The sequence below is a fragment of the Centrocercus urophasianus genome, unplaced genomic scaffold (genome assembly GCF_019232065.1).
Source record: "Centrocercus urophasianus isolate 14NV4802_14NV808 unplaced genomic scaffold, USGS_Curo_1.0 seq_23, whole genome shotgun sequence".
In the NCBI taxonomy this organism is placed as follows: Eukaryota; Metazoa; Chordata; class Aves; order Galliformes; family Phasianidae; genus Centrocercus; species Centrocercus urophasianus.
In genome coordinates, this window is record NW_024884789.1 from 16,967,567 (window position 1) to 16,989,531 (window position 21,965).

The 21,965-nt window shown below is 42.4% G+C and overlaps 1 protein-coding gene across 4 annotated transcripts in view; it reads left to right on the top strand.

Annotated features, from left to right (window-relative positions):
• HMG20A (high mobility group 20A) overlaps positions 1–21,965 on the top strand; it is a 37,033-nt gene that overhangs the window by 12,266 nt on the left and 2,802 nt on the right. For all 4 annotated transcript variants that reach the window (XM_042824507.1, XM_042824509.1, XM_042824508.1 and 1 more), the window contains 8 exons: positions 8,190–8,282; positions 10,161–10,308; positions 11,645–11,860; positions 14,236–14,368; positions 14,705–14,736; positions 17,234–17,309; positions 18,143–18,358; positions 18,992–19,135. In XM_042824507.1, the coding sequence (XP_042680441.1) occupies positions 8,194–8,282; positions 10,161–10,308; positions 11,645–11,860; positions 14,236–14,368; positions 14,705–14,736; positions 17,234–17,309; positions 18,143–18,358; positions 18,992–19,128 (1,047 nt within the window). In that variant the 5' untranslated portion in view covers positions 8,190–8,193 and the 3' untranslated portion in view covers positions 19,129–19,135. The remainder of the gene's footprint in view (positions 1–8,189; positions 8,283–10,160; positions 10,309–11,644; positions 11,861–14,235; positions 14,369–14,704; positions 14,737–17,233; positions 17,310–18,142; positions 18,359–18,991; positions 19,136–21,965) is intronic.

Consider the following 21,965-nt stretch of genomic DNA (forward strand, 5'->3'; position numbering starts at 1 on the left):
ACAGGAGAACTGCGCCCTCCTGTCTGTTCAGTCTTGAGCTGATTTGAAAAGATTTACATTCTCTTTTAGGACTACAGGTATTGTGAGCATAGATCAACTCTACCTTTCAGGGCTTGTGTATGTTTCCTGCCTCTGCAATTCCTTGTTTATAGCACCCAAGGAGCAGCAGTGGAAGAGGCAAGTTGGAGGCAGTTTAAACTTACAGGTCTTAATCACATTTGTCCTGAATTCTTGTTTGCTCTTTGGCTCTGAGCTCTGCTCTGTTCTTAATCATTATTTTCCCTTGCCTCATTTTGGCTTCTTGCATGTGATAAAAGAACAAAAAGGATAGGCACAAAGAAGAGATTGTGGCATTAGTAAGGAAGGCAGTGGGGAGAAGTGAGCGACTGTCTTCTGAGCAATTCATCCAGTCTACTGGAGATGGCCTGGGAGTCAAAGGAAGCATTGCCAATGTTTGCATGCTGTTTTAAGCACTCAGCCTAGGCCGTTCTGGTGTGTTGCTGACATGGCTTCTTTCTTTTTAATCCTACTTCAGCAGCAGGACAAGGTATTTGTGGTTTGTATGCTGCAGATGCACCAGAGACGTGCTCTGCGCCTGCCTCTCTGCCTCCCAGGCGTCTCTCATGCCTGCTTTGTTGCTTAGAACTGGGAAGCGGTCAGCGTGCTCTGGTAGGTGTGTGCCATGGTGGATATCTCCCTTGTTCTGCAGTTGTGATACAGCATGGCATCATTTCCTCTTGCCTTCAGAGGATGCAGAAGAGGATAAGTAAGGCTTTCTCTAACTTATCTGTCTTCTCTTGTTGATCGCTTCATAGGGCCACAGAAGTACGTGGGTTCTCACATGACGTGAAAATCTTGAGTGCTTTCTCCCTTGGTGAGAGGGGAACCCCGGCGTGTGCTCAATGGGAGAATGCAGTTAGCAGTCCTTGAATTTCCCTAAAGCCTTCTGTTGGTGTTGTGGCTGTAGTCTTTCCCTGTATAAGTCCTTTACACATTTCATCTTGTTAGGAAATCGTTAGGAATGGTCACGGAACAAAGTGCACTTCCAGGAGAGAGGATGCTTTGTGGAGATGCTTTCTAAGGATGGTACTGCCCTTTCTATTTCTGTTCCTTTCATGAATGCAGGCAGGGCTCTCTGAGTGCTGTCTTCTGACTTCTTCATAGTTGCTTGAACCTTGTATCTGCTCATTTGTGCGACTTTTCCTTTTTCTGTCCTAATCTGAGGTTCATACCATTTCCGCCCTGTGATGCCAATGGTGTGCTGTGTGGGAACCAGCCCAAACTATGGCCTCTTTAGAACAGCTGTGGCTGAAAAGGGGCTTCGGTGCACTTCCCATATTGTACACCCAAACTTTCATTTCTGATGCATGTTTGTCTGTTTCTAGAGAACTTTAAGAAGAGATGAGAATCCAGGCTCCTCAAGCAGTCTATTTCCAATCTGCCCCATTCTTGCTATTAGAGAAAAAAATGGCTGTTATCAGTTCTCTTGGCCTTAAAGGAAAAGAAGTAGCAGATCAGTGTGTGGGTGTCTTTCTGTTCTGCACAGCAAAGGCTAGCTAAGGAAAATGATTTACTTTAAATCATATTTTAAAACTTTTTTTGTTTTATGTTAAAATAGTTCAAGGCAGCAGCACACATAAGAAAAATGAGAACAGAAGCATGTGGAAATGGAGTCATTTTTCTCTGAAGATGAGTCCTGTCTCGAAAGGAGCAGAATTGGTTGTCTGTTCTGTGTGAGAATCATTTATTCTTCCCACACTTCATTTCCTCTAACCTTTGTCCCTGTGCCATATCAGCGCATGTAAAACATCCAATTCCATGCCGTCGTTGTTGCTCTTGGGGTCAGAGCAGATGCTTTTGTGCTGGGTCACGGAGCCTGTGGTGAGTCACTCTTGTAAGTATGTACCCCATCTCTTATTTGGTGTGTTCTCACAGCTGAAGTATTCAACCCCCTGTTCTGTAAGACGGGCAGTGATGGCTTGTTGTGAGGCATTCTGATCTGTGTTCCTCTGCGGCGGCAGCGAGTTTCCACTCAGAGCGTAAGTGAGCAGGGAGTATTTGCTGTAATTTCCTGCCAGCTTTCGTGGTGAGAAGTGCTTTGAGAGGGCCGAAGTGGTAAAATTGCTTTTAAACAACTTCTCAGTCTCAGCAGGTATATCCTGAATTCTTTTGTCTTCAATTGTGTAACTTACACCTTTGCTGGTCAGTCACAGCCGTGCTCTCTGGCGTTCAGAGTTGTCATTTCATAGCACTCAATTGATATTTTAAATTGCCATGGCCGTACTCAAGCATTAAGTTACACTGTTTCTTGCTTCACTTGTGTGATGCTGGTAAATACTAAGAGCTGAGCAAACATCGTGAAAAACTTCAGACTCCATTCATTTACATCTTTTAATAAACTGCTTTGCTCGTGGCACTTTTCACATTCCACATAGCAAAGTGATTAAGTCTTGCTGACATAAATGATCAGAGGAATTGAATGTAAATTTTCAAGAGAAGTAACTGTTTCCTCGCTGAATGGCAAAACTAGCCTGGGAAAACGAGCAGGCTGTGCGTAGTGGATGGCCAGTGTGGGTTCAGAGAAGTGTCAGTGCTTAAGATGTGTTTTATGTGTCTGTTATGTCTCTGTTCTTTTTAATGGGGCATCTGTTCTGCCTTGTTGATATAAAAATAGGTATGGGCAGACATCATGTCAAGTGGAATGTAACATCATCAGACTCTGAACATCAGAGAAACATTCAGAGAAAGGCAGAGCAAGACTAAGAAGTGGTGGAGACTCAGTGGACGCTCTTACAGATGGAACTGCAAAACCTGGGGTGTCCTTGGGGCTGAAGGACTGCTCTTGCTGGGGTAATGATTGATTAGCTGTAAAAAAAAAAAAAAAAAAAAAAAAATCTCAAGTTTCATTCTGGATATTGTTGAGGCAAAATGTACTCGTTTGAAGGGAGAGAACCAAGCATTGCTCTGCATTTCTTTGCTTTTGTGTGCGGAGTCACTCAGTGGAATTGTCAGCTATGAATAGGGGCCTGGCTTCCAGAAAATGGGATGTTATGTAGTGAGATTCCTTACACGTGCCCTGCCTTCATGTGTTTTTGTGAAGAAGGGGAGAACATAGAACCAAACACTTCTGCTTTATAAAATTATATTTTTGCAGGTGTTTAGCAGTTGATACAAGCTTTTAGTGCTAATAGCTCTTACTGCTTGCCACGGAGATACAAGTAATTAAGTGTAAAACTAATCTTTGCATCTTGCCCTTTGTTTCTTAAACTGCTTGGAAATGCATTGGAACTCTGAATTTTTTTCCTGAAATTTCTATTTTGGTTGCCTGTGTTTCTTGTCCATTTTTACTGTGGTATTGGAAGAGAGCAATAAGGTCTGGGGAAGAGGAGGCTGAGGGGAGACCAAACAGCCCTAATTCCTTCAGTCTCTCCTCATAGGGCACATTCTCCAAGCCCTTCACGAGCCTTGTTGCCCTTCTTTGGACCTGGTCCAGCTCCTCCATGCCCTTTCTGTACTGAGGTGCCCAAAACTGAACACAGTACACAAGGTGAGGCCTCGCAAGTGCCAAGTCTAGGGGCAGGATGACTTCCCTGGTCCTGCTCACCACACCATTCCTGGTACAAGCTGGAACGCCATGGGCCTTCTTGGCCACCTGGGCACACTGCTGGCTCATATTCAGCTGACTGCCCATCAGCACACCAAGATCCCTTTCCATCAGGCAGCTTTCCAGCCACTCCTCCACAAGCCTGTAGAGTTGCCTGGGGTTCTTGTGACCAAAATGCAGGGCCTGACACTTGGCCCTATTGAAATGCATACCCAGTTTACCTCAGCCCATCGGGGCCTGTCCCTCTGCGGTGCCTTTCTCCCCTCCAGCGGATCAGCGCTCCCTCCAACTCGGTGTGGTCTGCAAACTTACTGAGGGTGCACTTAATCCCCTCATCAGGATGGTTAATAAAGATGCTAAATAGAAGTGGCCCCAGTACCGAGCCCTGGGGGCTGTCGCTTGTGACTGGCAGCCAACTGGATTTAACTCCACTGACCACAGCTCTTTGGGCCCAGCCATCCAGCCGGTGTTTCACCCAGCGGAGCTTACGCACATCCAAACTGTGGGCAGCCAGCTTGTCCATGAGGATGCTGTGGGGACAGTGTCAGAGGCTTTAGAAGTCCAGGTAGATCACATTGACAGCCCTGCCTTCATGCACTAAGTGGGTCACTTTGTCATACAGTGAAATCAAGTTTGTCAAGCAAGGTATCTCAGTAAAACATCTGAGTTTAAATAAGCTGTTACAAAATGCTTGAGTTGCAATGCTTGGTTAAGGAATGCTGTGGTGGTTCTGTGATAAAAGTTGCAATTTTTTACTTGCTGTCCTGTGAAAGGAAAACTGTGGAGCTCCTTGTTCTGACAGAGGATGAGACAGCTGAGGAAAAGGAAGTAGGAGAGGAGAAGCCCCCGCTCAGATGTAATGCTCCCATTGGAGCTCATGCCATGAAATGACCTGATTCTCAGAAGAGAAAGTTGATTGTGACAGATGTCACTACGTACTGTGTGTGTAGAAGGCATTTAAAGACAAGGTTGGCCTTAGGTTTTAGGTTTGGGGTCACCCATGTGTTTAGGTCTGATTCCCTCTAATAGCATTGTTAACCATGCAGCCATAGTAATGGTGCTCCTGAGGAGTTCCTCTCCAGCCCCAGCCACAGGTTGTTCTTACTGGTGATGCAACTACTTTTAGCTTTTCCTTTCTAGTCTAGAGATGTGACTAGAGATTAGATCCCATGGCAGCTTTCAGTCCACTCAAAGTGCAACTCAACCTGTCACTTCCTATTTTTGTGCTGGAAAAACGCTACAGTTATATGGCATAGCCTGCAAAAGTGGGCATGAGAAGAGATTAAGAACAAACTTGTTTTTTAAGGTATTTGATTCCCCTCTGCGTGTGGTAGCACTTCAGTTTTCATGCTGTGTAAGTTTTTTCCTTTCCCTGGTGATGCTCATGTTTCTACACTGAGTAGAGTTGAGCAGGAATTGAAAAGCTCACCTAGAAAACTGTGTTCAAGAAATAGTTGAGAGATTTGTGTTGGTTCCCATCAGTCCTCAGTCAGCATCTGGGGACCTGCCTTGTTTTCTTGCTTACTGGAATAGATTAGAAATCACTGTAAAGTCACTGCTGTTAATTTGTCTTTAGATACGAACGCTTCCACTGTTCATATCTAAAGCATGTGGGTTGAAAAAAAAAAAAAAGAATGAGATGTGTGTGCTCCCAGTTTCCTGTGTTTATGTTGTGTTTTTACATGCAGTCAGGGTTGATGTCCGGTCGGTAAGCGAGCGTAACTTTGCTGCTGCTGCTGCCTAGCACCAGGTGTGAGCGCACACAGGGACCTGGTGAGAAGGTCCAGTGGGCAGCAGGACCTGAGATGGTGGTAACCAGTGGTTCAGGTGCAGAGCTGCTGGGTTCTGCTTGGGAAAGTGAGGGAGCACGGAGTGCCACCAGGTTGGTGTGAGGGTGAGAAGAGACCCTTGCCTGCTGAAAGACTGCTGGAGGCACCCGGACGACTAAGAAAGCTATTTTATTATCTGCAGACGTGCATAATACTGTTCATAAATAACGAGGTTTGAGTCTAATTACTTAAGCTTCCTTTATTTTTGGAAGAGATTAATTCAGGACTGTGAAAACTGGAGGAGATTGTGTAACCTAAAGCAAAACTTGATTGCTTTCACTCCAACATCTTCAGAGAGCTAATCTCTCCCCCTTTCCTGGAAGCACTGTATTTGAGAGCTTTCAGTTGGTTTTTGTTACTTTTTTATAGCTGAGCTGCTGGTAGTTGAAAGTGAGTGTAATGTGGAGTTCCAGTTTAGAGAACTGCAGATGTGTCTTAGTAAGGACATCTGGGGGTTATTTTAGTTCAGCCTCCCACTCAAAGCAGGACTATTGCCAACAGTAGTTCAGGTCAGCTTTGTGTAACTGAGCATTTCAGCTCTGCAACAGCACACTCTACCATCATCTCTCTGCTAGTAGAGAGGCTTTTTTCCCCAGTGTCCAGTCTGAACTTGCAGACTGGCCTGAGAGTTCAACTTACTGCCTGTGCCATTTCTTTTTGTCACCTTGGGTACTTCCAGCAGCTGTGGGCACCTATTAGATCTGCCCCATGCCTCCTCTGCTACACTGTGCAGCCCCCATTTTCTGTAGCATGCCCTGTCAGGTCAGGTGCTGTAGGCCCTTCACCTTCATCTCGCTGGCCCTCTGCTGGATAGTGTCCAGCTCCAGCACATCTCTTTTGACCCAAGGTCCCTCTTCTTTCTTGCACTTTCCTTCTTCCTGTATGGTAGGGATAGTTTTGTTTGGAAGGTTATGAGTGCTTTCTGGAGAAGCTAGATTGGCATAATGTGTATTTTACAGAGACTGTCGATGATCTCCTGCTGTAAACATTAACTGAGCATTTGCTTAAGCGAACAAATTGGAGGCATACCAGAGGTTCATTTATCAGCTAACATCTGTAGTGGCTATGATGGTGCAGAGCTGTTGCTAAAGGAAGCAGATATTCCTATGTTTTCATTGAGGCATGAAATGAATAGAGCAGAGCTCACATTCGTGAAATGGAATGCCAGATTTATTATTGGTGAAGGAAATTGTCTTCTCAGCAATTCAGTCTGATTTTTCTTGAAGTTGGCTGTTTTGTTGGTACTCAAGGCCAATATTACACCCCACTTCTCTGATAGTGTATCATGCCACATTTTGAGATATCTTTATTATTTCCAAGCCGTCACTTGGCATGAAATGAGCTTAAAAAGTGTGTCTTGATCCTAGGATTAATTTAGGCAAGCACCGTATCTCTTGCAGGAAGGAGGATGGCAGGGCTCCAGCTGAGGTTCAGTAGGAGTTAAGGTACTTAGTTGGGCAGGAGGTGGGCTTGCACTGTCAGCCGTGCAAGGAGATGCTCAGCTCTGATACCAGCTTCATCTTGGCTAGTTACCAAGTAGGCTTGGCTGGATCCCCAGCATTCACAAAGTAATGTTATATCCATGTTGCTGTAATCACAGAACTAATCCTGGGCGTTCCTTAGCGTTCCACAAAGCTGAGCTGTTCTTTGCCCTTCAGAGACAGGACTAATGATTAGCTCCTGAGAGCAGCCTTTGGAGTTCTTGACCAATTTTAACCAAATAGAGCAGAAGAATAAGTGTTTCATGTCTGAAGTCCTTTGGGTAGGAGTGCTGTTTGGGTGGCCTGCTGCATTCACTGTTTGTCAGCACAGATTTTGCTCTTAGTCAGCTGTAGTACTTCTGTTATGGAGAGTAAGACTTTTGCTTTTGGATCACTTTGCTTTCCACTCCGTACTGAAATCATACCAATCCAGGAGAAAACAGCACGATGTAATTCACCTTTGTCTCTGCAAGCTTTGAAGCACAAGTGTACCAGCTGGAAGTGACAGCAGTGCTCAGGTTGAGTGACTGCTTTCTCACCAAAGGTGACTTCTGAACTGAAGGAGCAGGTTTGCTAGAATGGCCCTGTCATTTGGGGCAGAACTGCAACTGATAATTGGTCGTAGGGTGAGTTTGTGTTTAAGGCTTTTTGGTATAGGATTTGTTTCTACAAGACTGTGCTGTGGCTTAGTAAGAAAGGTTTGAAACGATTTGTATTGGTTTGGATGTACGTTGTGCCTGAAACCGCTTGTTTCTGCAACTGTCTTGGGGGTTGCAACTTCAAGTAACGTGGCTGCCCTTTTTTCTGTGTACTCTTACATAGCAGTAGCATTCAACTACAGGCATAGGTATTTGGGGAGTATGTGGACAAGTAATTAGTAAATGCCATCTTGATCTGAGTGTTCAAGAGAGTCACAGTAATACAGCTTTCTTTTGGGATCAGTGCAGGAGGATCAGTTTCTGACACGTGGTATAGATTGAACAGGAAGGTGGATTGGAAGAGTGGGATCTGTGTGCTGACTGTGATTTCCAGTGACAGCGTGGCACTGATACAGGGCTCAGTTAATGGTAAACACTGAAGCATCACTTAGGATCTTTTTTCTGTCTTTGAACACGGCTGCTTGTAGGGTCTGTCCTGAAGCCAACTGGCTATGAGTGGCCATTGGGTTTACGAGTACAAGCCAATCTGTCACATTTAAACAGAAATGCTGCTGAAGGGAAACAATAAGATAATTAACTTCATGTCTTTGTTTTTTTGTTTTTTTGTTTTTCCCAGAGGTATGGAGAACTTGGTGGCTGGCTCCACCCTCCCTCCACTTTTTGTAGATGAAGATGGATCTAAGGAAGGCAGTGATGCTGCTGCGTCTGGGTAAGTGACTGCTTTCTTAACCATCTCTATTTTCTTGAAAAGTTTTTTATTTGCAGAGATGTTGGTTTTAGAGAGAACTATACAGCCTGTTGGAGATGGGCTGTATCAAGTGACTGTAGTGGTGCTTGCTGAGGAAATGATTTCTGGTAATGATAACTCATCACTGATCTCAGTCAGTCACTGAGAAACTGATGTTTTTCATTTTTGTCAGACTAACACTGCTTTTACAGATTGAAACAATGGCTTCTTTTAAAATCACGATGACAAAGTTAATAGTCTTTTAGGTTTGTAGGATCATTAAGGTTGGAAAAGACTTCTAAGATCACCTTGTCTAACCATCAACACATCCACACTAAACCACGTCCCTCAATGCCACATCTAGCAGGTGCAGTGACTGCAAGGCACCAAGCAATAATGTTCAGACTTTGTAGACAGATAAAGCCCTGTAAAAATAGATATGGAGACATCTGCTTCAAATCTGAATTTACTTGTCTGGGACTTCAGACTTGCTGGTCCCAAAGGGAGGCACGTGTTCCAAGTAGGTTTGTACTTAGGAGGTGTTAGAGTTGTGAATGAGTTTTCATCAACTTTCTCTGCAGTGGCTACATCCCATTGAAATCTGTCTTATGAATGTGGTTTAGAAAGCTTCCCTGGTAAGGAGGAACAGAGAGAAAATCTGAAATGTTTTTCAAGCCATGCCAATGATTCTGAGAAACTGTATTGTTCCATTTTCTTTTTGATATGTACGGGACATCATTATAGGAGCATGGATGATTTTTCCCTTCTTGTCTCTCTAATTGTTAGTAATATGAACTCAATCTGATATCTGAAAGTGAGGCACGGGTCTCTAGCCCTTGTTTCTTCACTGGTAATTATGCTTTGATTGCTGATAAGAGTGGGTAATGAAAATATGCTATTTAAAGGCAAATTTTCCCATAGGCATTCAGTTAACAACTCTGTTAATATCTTGGTTTTCAAGAGCTGTATTCTGTATTAGCTGGAACCCCCTTTTTAATATTTAACACGTTTGATGTGTATGTAATTAGCTGTAGAGCTGGGTAAATGGCCAAGGTAGACCTGTAGCATATACTATTGTAGTAATTTTTGTGAATGCAGCAGCACAAGGCAAAGTAACACGTAGCCTGGCTAAGTAAGGAATTAGAAGCTGAGAGGAGCCCCAAAATTGTATGTTAATTTGCCCAGTGAGAACAGGGAGAACATCTCAGTGTTGCCCCCAAAATATGTACTTATCCTTACAGGCTCACCTCCAGAACCTGTTCTTTGTGTTGGCTTCTGTACAGCTTGCCCTTTCTTAAAAATGGTTGATAGGCACAGCTGTTGCAGCAAAATGAAATAGTGCCCATTCAGAAGCCTCTTGGGACCTAGGTTTGTTTGTGCTTTAAGTGCTCACGTGCATCAACAGGAGATTATGCTGAATGAAATTTAATCCGAAATCATACACAACCACAATCCTTTAAGTGTAGTTGTAGAGAAATACATTAAATGTATCTAGGAAGGTGCATATTAGAGAAGATTAGACTTTTTATTTCAAATTTCTTACTGTTTTTTTGTGTAGATTCATGCTTTTTGATTCAAACGCTGATTTGCTTGACAGCTTGTGTAATCAAAAGCTTCAGAAAAAGTGAGACAAAATAACACTTCAAAAATCAAGCTGGCTTTCATAGTAACTGTGGTAACTGCAGCAGTTGTTTGGATGGAACAGCCAGTTCCTCAAAAGTGACTTTTTTGAAATCTTTTTCACGATGACATCGGAACAGAATATATTTGCAATGTTTTTGCATGTTTTAAAAGATTAGGAAGGAAGTGATTTAGCAATGCAATGATTATTTTTTCTTTTGCCATTCTGTGCTTTTTCAGATTAGCTCATTCTGAGGGTTCGTTCACTGGCGGAGCTTCGCAGCCTGTGAACAACCCGGATTTGGTGGAGGATTTGTCACAGGTTCAGCAGCTGCAAAATGAGTCTACTAACACTGCTGAAAACACTGAGCAGAAACCTGAGGAGGAGGTGAGGTGAAATAATGGTGACTTGGAGTTCTGTCATTATTCTGTCTCCCCTAATGAGATTATTTTTTGGATAGGATCGCAAATTGTCAGCCGTGTGCCATTTTCATCTTGTGGTTCTCCCTGGTTATTTCTCTGCTGTTGCATAATGGAACGCAGCCGATGACAGCTGACAGCACTGCACAGAGGGCATCTCAAGTGTCTGTCATTGCTAGGATGGGCCCCAGAACTGGTTCTGCCTCTGCTGTTTGTGAAGACTGTATGTTCCACTGCCACCATTTATTTCCTCTGTTGCGGGGCAGAAAATTGAGACTGCTGCACTCATGTGGGAGTAAAGGATGTCTTGGAAAGCATTATGCTCACTTCTTGAGGCTGCCGTGTGTGTACTGCCCCACACTGAGACTCGATGAGTAAATCATGAAGGAACTGACACTTGACGTGAAAGTGGTTTTGGTATTTTGATAGATGCACTGATGTTTCTCCTTGTAGTCTGTCTTCAGCCGCGAGCTCCTCTTGTTTAAGGAAGTGCTAAAATTCCAGAAAGGGAACTAAAACTGACATGACAGCAGCAGCATTGATTTGGGGAGAGATTAGAAGGATTGAAATAGTTTTTTGTACACAGTATAAAAAAAATAGTGCTGTCCAGAGATTACTGTACTGGTGATATGAAGCCAGGAGAATGAGTGATAATTATGTGATTCCTTTGAACTGTGCACCACAGGAAAATTGTAGTGTTCCTTCCTTTGAGTTTGTTGGTCTCTTTATTGGAGATGGTTGCTGGAAAAGAAAGCCTAGAGAGCAGGCTGGAATACAAAAACCTACATACTGTTCTGTCACCCACATTTTGGGCACACAGTGCACAAAGGCAAAAGCTCGGGAAGGTGCAAAACAGCTACGTAGTTTACAGTTATCAAATAATGCAGATTCTTCTAACATGATACAGAGGCGAGAGCTTTGGGACAGCCAGGGGGAAAGAACTGTGAGCTGGAACAAAAAAATAAAGATGAAATACTTGCAGTTGCATCAGAGCGTGATAGTTTCATGAGTTATTGCTCCTTTTAGTTTTGTAGTAAAAACTGATGCAGTTATTACTGTGTTGTCCCATTGAACCAGGAGTGATGCACACAACTCCTCATAGTCAGACTTCTTGTCTGGCTTTGCTTAGAGGAAAGTCAGAATTGCTCTAAGGTAAGACTTGAAGAACATCCATGGCAATGGCAAGGATGTATTGCAGCAATATCCTCCTGATAAAAATGCTTGAGAAATGAATATTTATTCTTTTCTTTGATGGTAATTCTTTTTTCTTGCAGCCTGAATTTCCTTTCATTTCCCTTTTGCAGCAGCAAAGAACTAAACGAGGAGGCTGGGCCAAAGGGAGAAAGAGAAAGAAACCTCTTAGGGACAGCAATGCCCCCAAGTCCCCCCTCACAGGGTACGTGCGCTTCATGAACGAGCGCAGGGAGCAGCTCCGAGCAAAGAGGCCCGAAGTCCCTTTCCCTGAGATCACCAGGATGCTGGGCAACGAGTGGAGCAAACTGCCTCCTGAGGAGAAACGGGTACCGTTCCACTGCCTTTCCCTTGTTGGAATGTGATTGTTGCTAAATGAAAATGTTGTTGTTTGGTGAGGAGGTTGACACTGCCTTTTGATTAAGCTTGAGTTTAGGAATGTTCTTCACAATAAGGGCTGCAGGTCCTACAGAGTTTACATAACAAACCCTGCTAAGGCCATAGTATGTCATCCCAGTGTGGCCTGAGGAGAACTCGCTCTTCTAGATAATGCGAGAATATATTCAGAACAGTGGCAAGTGCTCTACTGAGACATTCCATTGCTGATGTTCATCTAAATAAACTTGTGTTGTACCTGACTCGGATACACCTGGGGCCTGCCAGCTTCCAAAGCTGTTGGAAAGATGGGGATGATATTTTTTCTCTGTGATTGAGGAGAATTTGACAGGATTTCAGAACTGCTGGAAGGATTTATTTTTTTTTTAACTTATCAATATATGTGGGATGCTCTGAAAGTAATGCCTCCTGTGTATCTCTTTGGTAACTACAACAGATACAAAGAGCACAATGACACTTTTTGATAGAGCAAATTCTCAGCTACAAAAGTCTTTTTCAACGTTGTCACAACCACTGGCTGTGTGTTTTCAGCAGAGATGAACAAGAGCCTGCATGCTGCACTTGAACAACTCTGCACCAGTGGAGGTGATGCACTGTTTCAAAGCTGCTGTAACAGTGTTGCTACTGAAACAAAACACACCACCTGCTGCATCACTCTCCTCTGCACTGTTTGGTCTTCCTTATGTTCAACAAGCACTGATGAATTGTCAGTTGGTGGCACTTCTTCCACGTGGAGGAATTCAATTCCATACCTTTGCTTCATCTGCACTTTCATGTCAGAGGCCATTTTCTCAGACTTCTGCTCTGCTGCCATCCATTGCACTGTAACAAAATGGAACAGAATATTGGTAGAGATGTTCAACCTCTGCTATGATACCACCACATCTGCCTCTGATGTGGTGGGGGAAGGGAGGGAAAGATCATAGACATTGTGCCCTTCTGCTGCTTGCCTTTATGGTACTCTGCCAGCATCAGAGACTGTTTTTTAACCTGGGAAAAATGAGGTGGAGGCCAGCTCTATGTGCTGCTTTTTAAATCCCTAACTAACGATGGGTTAAGGAAGGGCTGCTGAGCACTTCCTTTCCTTCCATTTTTCCAGTCTTTTTTTTTCCTTTTTTTTTTTTTTTTAATTAAGACAGCAAAGATTAATTAAAGGCTGCTGCTTCAGAAACCCTGAACTCTTGTTGAACTGAGCAACCTTATTTTTGTTGTCCTACATGGTGAAATATGTTATGAGGTGTACGAACCTGTACTAGAAAACTGTGATGTCCATCTAGCAGACAGTATAGCAGAACGTGCTGTTCTAAAATGCAAGAGGAGAAATTTAACTCAGTTACTGTGCTCTTTCAGCAGTCACTGTGCTGGAGATGGAAAAAAGGGATTAATGTCATATGGAAGAATTCAATGGCCAAAAGCAATGCAGCCCAGCATCAGCACTCTAATCTAGGACATGAACTGTTGCCTCAGCAGGGTCAATATTCCAAATGCATGGAATATATAATGGTTAGGTAAATTGCCACGATGATTTCATGAAAATGCAAGTCATAGCACGTGACTGAGTTTGACTCTGATTCAGTGCTTCCGTTGAATTTTAAACTCCTGAAGAGGGGAGGATTCGGAAGCAGCTATTTCTTGGAAAGATCTCACTAACTAAGAATTGTGACTACTCCTTAAATGGTATTCTGTTCACTTCTTCCCCTAAACAATTCTCTAGTTAAGCTCCTTCCGTTACGCAGATATGTGAAACATCTGCAGGCCACAAAAGAATTAATTTTCTTAGCCTAAATACAGGTGGCTTAAATTGATAAATCCTTGCAGGCTTGTGCTTTGCTGATAACCACGTTGCTTTATTCACTTCTCAGATGAGGGGTGAGGTGTGAGGTTGTAGAATGGTGCTGCTTTTGTCTATTGAGAGCATGAAAACAGGTGTATTGGAACCTCAGTGATACGCTTCTGAACCTTAAATCATGATCTGTTAAGAATGCATTCTAATTGATTGCATTTAATCCTGACCACTGTCAGACAGTTCTTAAGCTTGTATTTTATAACGTGTAGGTGGGTAATTCTTTTGAACTGAGTGGCCTAGCAGCAGGTCATCTCAACAGCACAACACAAAAAAGGGGATGGCAGAGGACAGTAATTTCATCCAGGAACTTTAACCCTTTGCATCTTCCACGTTCTTGTTTCTGCACTCCTTCCCTGTTCGAGTCGGTGAGATGGATCAGCACTTCCTCTGACAAGTTGTTTTTCTTCCCTTCCTCCAGAAGGGGAGGGAACTCCCTGAACCTCTTGGACTTTTCTGTTTCAGCGATACCTCGATGAAGCAGACAGAGACAAGGAGCGTTACATGCGAGAACTGGAGCAGTATCAGAAGACTGAAGCCTACAAAGTCTTTAGCAGGAAAGCACAGGACAGACAAAAAGGCAAATCACACCGGCAAGGTATTGATCAAGACAAAAATGTACTCCTAGCTAGAAGAGAAGATTCCCAGTTAGACATGTAGCCAGACATTTGCTTAAGGCTTGTCAGTGATAAAGTGTTCTTTCTATGGCATTGGTCTCTGCTGTGTCTGAAGTGATTAGATTCATGTAGAATTAACTGTGTCTAGATTTTATGGGAGGATGTGCATTAAAAGCATCCACAGTTAGACACAGGTTCTGTATGACTTGTTAGGAAAGTTGCACGAGTTTCCTCTCTACCTGTAGTGCAACTGCTATAATTTTTGGTAATTTTCTCAAATCTTAGGTATTCTGAAGGATTACTTTTTTCTTTTTCAGATGGAGCAAGGCAGCCAGTCCACGATCATGAGGTAAACCTCTTCATTCTGTACTTCAGTTTCTGCTGTGTTACAGGCTGAATGTGCAGAATTGTTACTATGGAATTTTTCAAAGCAGAAAAAGCTGTAACTTCCCCCATATTTTCTTAAATTGGAAACTCTGGGGTAAAATAGACACAAAGCTTGTGACCTTGATAGACCTTCCAGCGTTACCCCTGTAGGCTGTTGTTTTGAGGTACTGATTTTTCTGCACAAACATGAATGCTGTGACTTCCTTGAGAGGAAAATAACGTAGCCAAATCACTGGGAGAACTCTCACAAAACTCCTGCCCCCCACCCCCTCCCACACACTCTTTGCATATGTAAATACTGGAAGAGAGTAATGAACGTCTGGAGATGAGGTGCCTGTAGATGGTGAGAACTATCGCAAACCTCTGGGTCTTGGCTGACTCTTGTCTCTCCTCTCATGCAGTGTTTGAGCTTTCTCTCTCCAGTTGTTTTTCTACGGCAACAGAACTTCTCTCCTCGTTTTCAGTAAATGCAAACAAAAACAATGAAAAATCCTGTTTATGCACAGCCTCTTCATTTCATTTCTAAGCAGTAGGCTGTACTGAAAGATCTGTTTTCCTTTGAGGGTTTGTTGTTTTTTTTTGCCTTGGGAAAGCAATCAAGTTGTTTCTTACTACGTTCATTACAATAGTGACAAGGATGTGCACCGCTGAGAGGCAACTACTGCTCTCATCTACTTTAAGGAAAATAAGTTTCATTTCCAGGAAAATGCTTTGCTAGCATGTTTGTGGTGGTTTTCATTAACTCTTAAAGGCAGTGCTTGCGTTAATATCTACAAGTGCACAATCCCCAGCTTTTCTGATCTGCCTTTTTTTGCATTTTTTATGCAGGTCGTTAAATAGTTCAACCTTCCATGTGCAAAGAATGAGTCAAAAAAAATTTAGACTGCTTTTAGAAGTATATGTTCACTCAAATCATTACTGGAAGCAAGACTATAGCTTCATGTCTTGCTACTTTATCAGCATTAACTATTATCTTTGAGATTAGTAGCTAGGATTTGATGAAATTGTATCTTGAGACTGCATAGCAACCTTAAAGTCGTGGAAACCTTTCTTTTTCTCCTTGCTCCACTCAGATGATCTTGATTTATTTTCTGGGAATCTGTTGAGTTCATTGTAAATATTATATATGGAGGTGGCCTCCAAAAAGAGTTGCAGTGAACAATTCAAATAAGTAATATTAACTACAATAAGAGCAACAAGAGGATGAAGCTTAGGAAGTAAGAATCAACTTCTAAAATGCAGATGGAACGACGAAAAGCGCAAAGAAACCTTCTCAGAATGCTCACCTGTTGGTTTGGGATAGAACATCTGTCTTCCTTCGAATCCTAGATTCATAAACATGACATACAGCAGTATATAAAACAACTATGAATTCACATCAGCAGGGACAGAACCATTGTTACTGTTCTCCGTTGTTGTGCTATTGCTGCTTTTCTCGGGCTGTTTGCCTTGGGTTGTGTAGATCTAACTTCATGCTGTCAGTTAGAGTGTCTTACTAGCAAGATCTCAAAGATTTCTTCTCAATTCATGTCCATTAGACCAGCTAGAATCTACAGACTTTGAAGATAGGCAGATGGCTATCTGGCTGTATTGCCAGTATGAGCACACAAGCAGAAGACATTACTCTGATGAGAACATTTATTATGTAGTATATCTATGATATCTGTACCTTTGCACCTGACTGTATAAGGGAGGATGGATTTAAACCCTGTCAAATCTCATCTTTCTCTTTACCATACTTCACCATTTCTCTCAAATCTTTGCTTTGTTGAAGATCAACCTCAGTTTTAATAACGAGGTGAGAACAGCATTACTAGTTGATATTCTTATTTAAGGCAAAAGATTGAAACAGTTTTGATTCTCTTTTTAATTTGGGGGGTGGCAAAATGATATGCAGCCTAAGCAGGTTGTGTGTTTTAGTATGAGGTAATCAGAACTGATTTTAATCTTGAGTGAACCTCAGAGAGGCTTAAGTGTTTCTGAGCCCTCAAGAGGATCTTCATGTTGGGTAATATATTCTGTAATGGAAAAGCACTGATGACTTTCATTCTTGCTCTTTTGTTCAGTAGAAATTACTGTTGCCTTTCAGAAGCTAGGGGAGTTTTATCTATTTATTTATTTACTTATTTATTAAGGAAGCTTTATCTTATCCTGCAGCACTGCAGGCAGAATACCCGGCCTTTTTCACAGTGCCCTCTCCTTTCTATCCTCCAGGAGCCAGTGCTGAGCGAGGCAGCACATCTTTGCATATGGGTAGCAATAATAGAGATAAATAATCTCAAATGGATATCTCATAAGTGTTTTCTCCAAGTTTCAAAGCTGTCAATGTTACTTAGTGGACGTAATTTCCCTAATTGTTTCTCTGCCTCTGGTTTTGGTCTCCTTTCCCTTTCTGTTTTCTTGATTAAAACTGTTTCCTTAGTTCCTGAACATGAGCAGTATTACTCTCTTCTCTGTAGAAAGAAGCAGACACAAAAGAGAGATCTGTTTTTGATATCCCAATATTCACAGAAGAATTTCTGAATCACAGTAAAGGTAAGTTAAGCTTCTGCAAGATGCCTCTTCGCATTTTCCAGAGTTCTTGCTGTGTGCTGTCCTACCTCAGCTAAATGATGACTTGGGTGTAGGTGGTTAATGTTTCTGATATTACTTTACCTCTATATAAACACAGTGGCTGCAACAGAAGTTGTTCTTGGCTTTGTCTTTTGAAACTGCCCTTTCTGGAGAATGGTGCTGATGTTTGAATTCTGTTTGTCGTTATTGTTGTTCCAAGCTGGAGCTGCTGTTCTGTAGCATAAAGAAACACCCAAGACATGGCATGATGATAATTCAGGCTGGTTAGCAGTATTTTGTTTTCCTTGACACATGGAAGACTCCACTGGCTCATTTTCTGCTACCGTATTTGGTTTTGGCATTTGCACGTAGTGAGAGCTGAAGATGTTTTTGCCAGAGTTCCTGGAGGCTTTTTCTTAACTGAACAGACTTCAAATTGAGATATTCTTGCTGATGATCAATAGAATTGTATTCTTGTAACTGTTATCTTGTCTGTAGGCCTTAGTGCTGCTGCTAAGATACATCACACTGAATGCATTTGAAGTCATTCTTGCAGTCTTCCTTTCTGATCAGTTGCACTGTTCACTTGTGCTCCTGTGCTTTGCATGTCTTTTAATTTTGGGCGACAGATAAAATCGGTGCTACTTTAATACTTGGGTGTTATTTTGGCACTTCTTTGCACTCCTTGGTATTTTGCTTTTTTTGTCTGCAACCTAAAACCATGCAGTCTTTAATCATCAGTTGGACACTTCAGAACATCCTACTTTTGCCTGCCAGTCACAGCTGTTTTCTTGACAATGGTTTGATATCGACAGCACGTGAAGCCGAGCTGCGACAGCTGCGTAAATCCAACATGGAGTTCGAGGAGAGGAATGCTGCTCTGCAGAAACACGTTGAGAGCATGCGTACAGCAGTGGAGAAGCTGGAGGTGGATGTAATCCAAGAGCGTAGCCGCAACACGGTGCTGCAGCAGCATTTGGAGACCTTACGGCAAGCGCTCACAACCAGCTTTGCTGGAGTCCCGCTGCCAGGTAACACTTAGTTTTTCTTAGGACTCTCTGCTCAAGTTAAAATTAAATTTCTAATGTTTACGTATTTACAGAATTTACAGCAAGTGGCCAACTGTTGTAATTCTGTGGTATTGGCTATTCCAGAGTTTTTCTTTTATAAGGTTCTGGAATCATCAAATGCATGCAGTGGAAGGCTTATCAGCAGTGCTTAATTTCAGTGTATTTTTTTTCTTACTACTCTTATTCTTTTATTCCTAACAAAGTCAGGCATTCAGTCTTTGCTCTCCTTCACTTGTCTGTGGAAAAAGTTACTAGATAGAAAAGATAGGACCTACAAATTACTTGATTTAAAAGAGGGGCTGTACCTGTCGTGTCAGATACCAGGGAGTTGCTTAGATGCCCAACTGAAGGAGTGTTGTAATTAGCTCTGAGACACAAACCAAGGAAAGCCCAGCTTTGTTAGTCCTGATATCCTTGGAACTGCTCGCTTTGGAGTTAGGACATACATACTACTTCATTGGATCTGTCACTGGAAGAGGTGCGTGGCATAAGCAGCCCTGTAGCAGTTGACACGTTGCCCTTAAGAGTTCTAATTTTTGGAAGTGCTTCAGTCATGCAAGTGTTCAGTGGCTCGCTTTGCTATGTTAACAATAGGTAGTGGGGAAACACCCACGATGGAAACTATTGACTCCTACATGAATAGGCTGCACGGCATCATTATGGCGAACCCACAGGAGAACGAGAACCTCATAGCCACAGTCCGGGATGTGGTGAACAGACTTGAACGCTAGTGACCAGGTAAGTGCTTGCTTACTCCTAGGCTGCTTTTGCTTGGCTTCTCCTCTGTACCTCTGGCATTTGTTCTTGTGCTGATTCTGGTGCTGATAACTGCACTGAACAGTCTTTTTTTTATTTTTACTCAGTGCTGTAAGAGCAGGTTAACTTAATGAAAGTCAAATGGAGCTGAAAGTATTCAACAGCACTAAAGGGCTCTTAAATTCAATTCTCCAAGAGCATTCTATAATGGCATAATTAGCTCTTTTGTCCTGTTATTCAGTGTATCTCTGTAAGGTGAATAAGGACTTTGACAGAATGCTGTAAAAAAAAAAAAAAAAAAAGGGAAAATTATTATTTAAATTTTAGTGATAGAGTATTACATTTAGAAGAAGATGAGCTTTTTGAATAAGGTAAATTTGAAGAATTCTGCTTCGTTGTATCATCTGCTGATCACATAGGAATCTTATCTGCCTCAGAGGGTACAGGTGAACTGATGCCTATTGTAAACTGAAAGTGCACTACAGCTACCAAGTTGGCAGCACCTGCAGTCAAACTCTTCTGGCTAGGAAGGTTTGTATCTTCATGAAGCGCTGATGGCGCTCAGGCTTGATGTAGCATTTGCTGAGATGAATGACCATATGGTTTATGCGTAGATTATTCCTGAGCTCATGATTTTTCACTTTTGTTTCTGTTCAACAGCTTAGGAAATTGTAACAAGGAGCAGAATAGAAAAACAAATCCACAAAGAAAAATCAGCCTTTCTGAATTGCCGTGCTTCCTTGCATTTCCCACACTTGCTTTCCTCCACCCCCATGTTGTGGTCATTAGCTGCCTGCCCAGTTAAACCACACGGTTGTTTGCTCACTCTCCCCATGCTTTCCCAGCGGGATGGGAAGTAGAATTCATGTGTTGAGATAAAACTATTGCCAAGATAAAGAAAAGGGAAAAAAAAGATAATAGCTATGACTGCATCTATATATGAATGTACATAACAAGTGATGCACAGGCAGTTGCTCACTACCCCTGACCAATGCCCAGCTAGCCTCCCAGCAGTAGAAGAGTGAGATGAAATCCCACCCCTTCAGAACTCCTGCATGATGTCAGGTGGTACAGAACATCCCTGTGGCCAGATTGAGTCAGCTGTCCTAATTCTGTTCCCTCCCAGCTCCTTGGGCCCTTTGCAATGAATGGCCTTGGCTCTGCACAGTGCTGCTTAGCAGCAACTATCAACACTGTTGTGTTCTCTTAGAACCAAAACATAGCATCACACCAGTCACTCTGAAGAAAACAGTTCCATCCCAGCTAAAACTACGACACCCTGTAATGCACAGCACCAGACAGCCGTTAGGAATTTGCCTATTTCTATTTTACCTGCATACATACCTGGATTCTTTGTCAGATCAACTGCTGTGTTCAGAAATGCAATTAAAATAAGTTTAGACCATCTGCAAATACAGAGAGAAATTCTCATCCATTCTGATTCTGACCTTGTGTGATACTGTGTAGAACAGCTAATTACACATTCCTCATTACAGGATGCCTTAAGCTAAAAGATCTTGTCCTTCCAGAGGGTAGCCAGATGGAAAGGACTGTAGTTGTAAGGGATGATCGAGTTCCCAGCAGAATAAAGAAGTGGTTTTACTGCTGCTGTTTGTGAACGGGAACAGCGTGCTGACCCATCCCTGGGATTTTTTGGTAGCTCATCAACCTCCTCATTTTTGTATACTATTTTCTAACTGCATTCTGAGCTCAGAAAGAGATGTAGAGGATGGGGGGAGGCTTTACAGAGGGTATAAAAGGGAAAGTAGTTTCTCATTAGTGAGTTATTAGAAGGGTGTGCCAGACCCTGAATCAGTGTTTGTCCTTTAAGCACCTTGCCAGAAGTATATCTCAAGGCTACTGAATCTAGACTTAGGTTTTCATGTCATGGGGATTCTTATTTCCTAAATAATGGATGTTTTCTGGTTTCCTAAAAATGCAAGTGTTTTCCTCTTGGTTATGCTGGATTTAGCTTTAATTGGTTTGAGGAAAAAAAATTATTGCTTTTGAGTCCTTCTTTTGACTCTATAATTAAAAAGTAAAACTGCATTCCTCCTTCCCCCTCCCAGATACTTTCCCTACTTTCAGCAGCAAAACACTGAGGCAATTAAAACTGTGATTAATAATCATCTAGTTTCATTATACAAATCCATGCATGTAACTGGTTTTAAGGTGGTCTACTAAATGCATGGGGCTATCACACCGATGCTCACTTGGCAGTTATTTTGTGACAAATCTTAGAAGGAAAGAGGTTGGCCATTAGGGGTGCAAAGCCAGAAGAAAAGTAGGGCTTCCGCACAAGAGAAGAGAAGCTGTGAAAGATTCAGCTGCCATCTGATAGATTGTAACAGCAGACTGTCATAATTATCCCTTCGCATATAATTTATGTTAATTCTTCTAAATGTCATCTCTATCAACCAAATGGCTCTGATGGAGGTTGAGACACATTACAAATCAATTTCATGGAAAAAAATGCCTTCGTGATGATAGTCTTTGAAAAACTATGCTTTACAGAATGGAGATGGCCTTTTTTTGGTGACTCAGGTGCTTTTCTTAGTGACTGTTTGACTGTGCTGTTGTTGGTGACTGTTGTTGCTTTTCTGTACTACGTGGTGAAGATACATTTTTTGTGCAGGCTGTTTATGGGAGGGGAAGAGGAAGCTTTTCTTATTCAGCCCTGTTCTTTGAGTGGAAGTTACAAAAACAGGAGGAATTCTGGTATTGTTCTCTCTGTTGGCTTCTGTGCAGTACGTCTCAATATTGTGCTTTCAGATGCATCATCCAAAAATAATGCCACGGTGTCCTGTTCAAT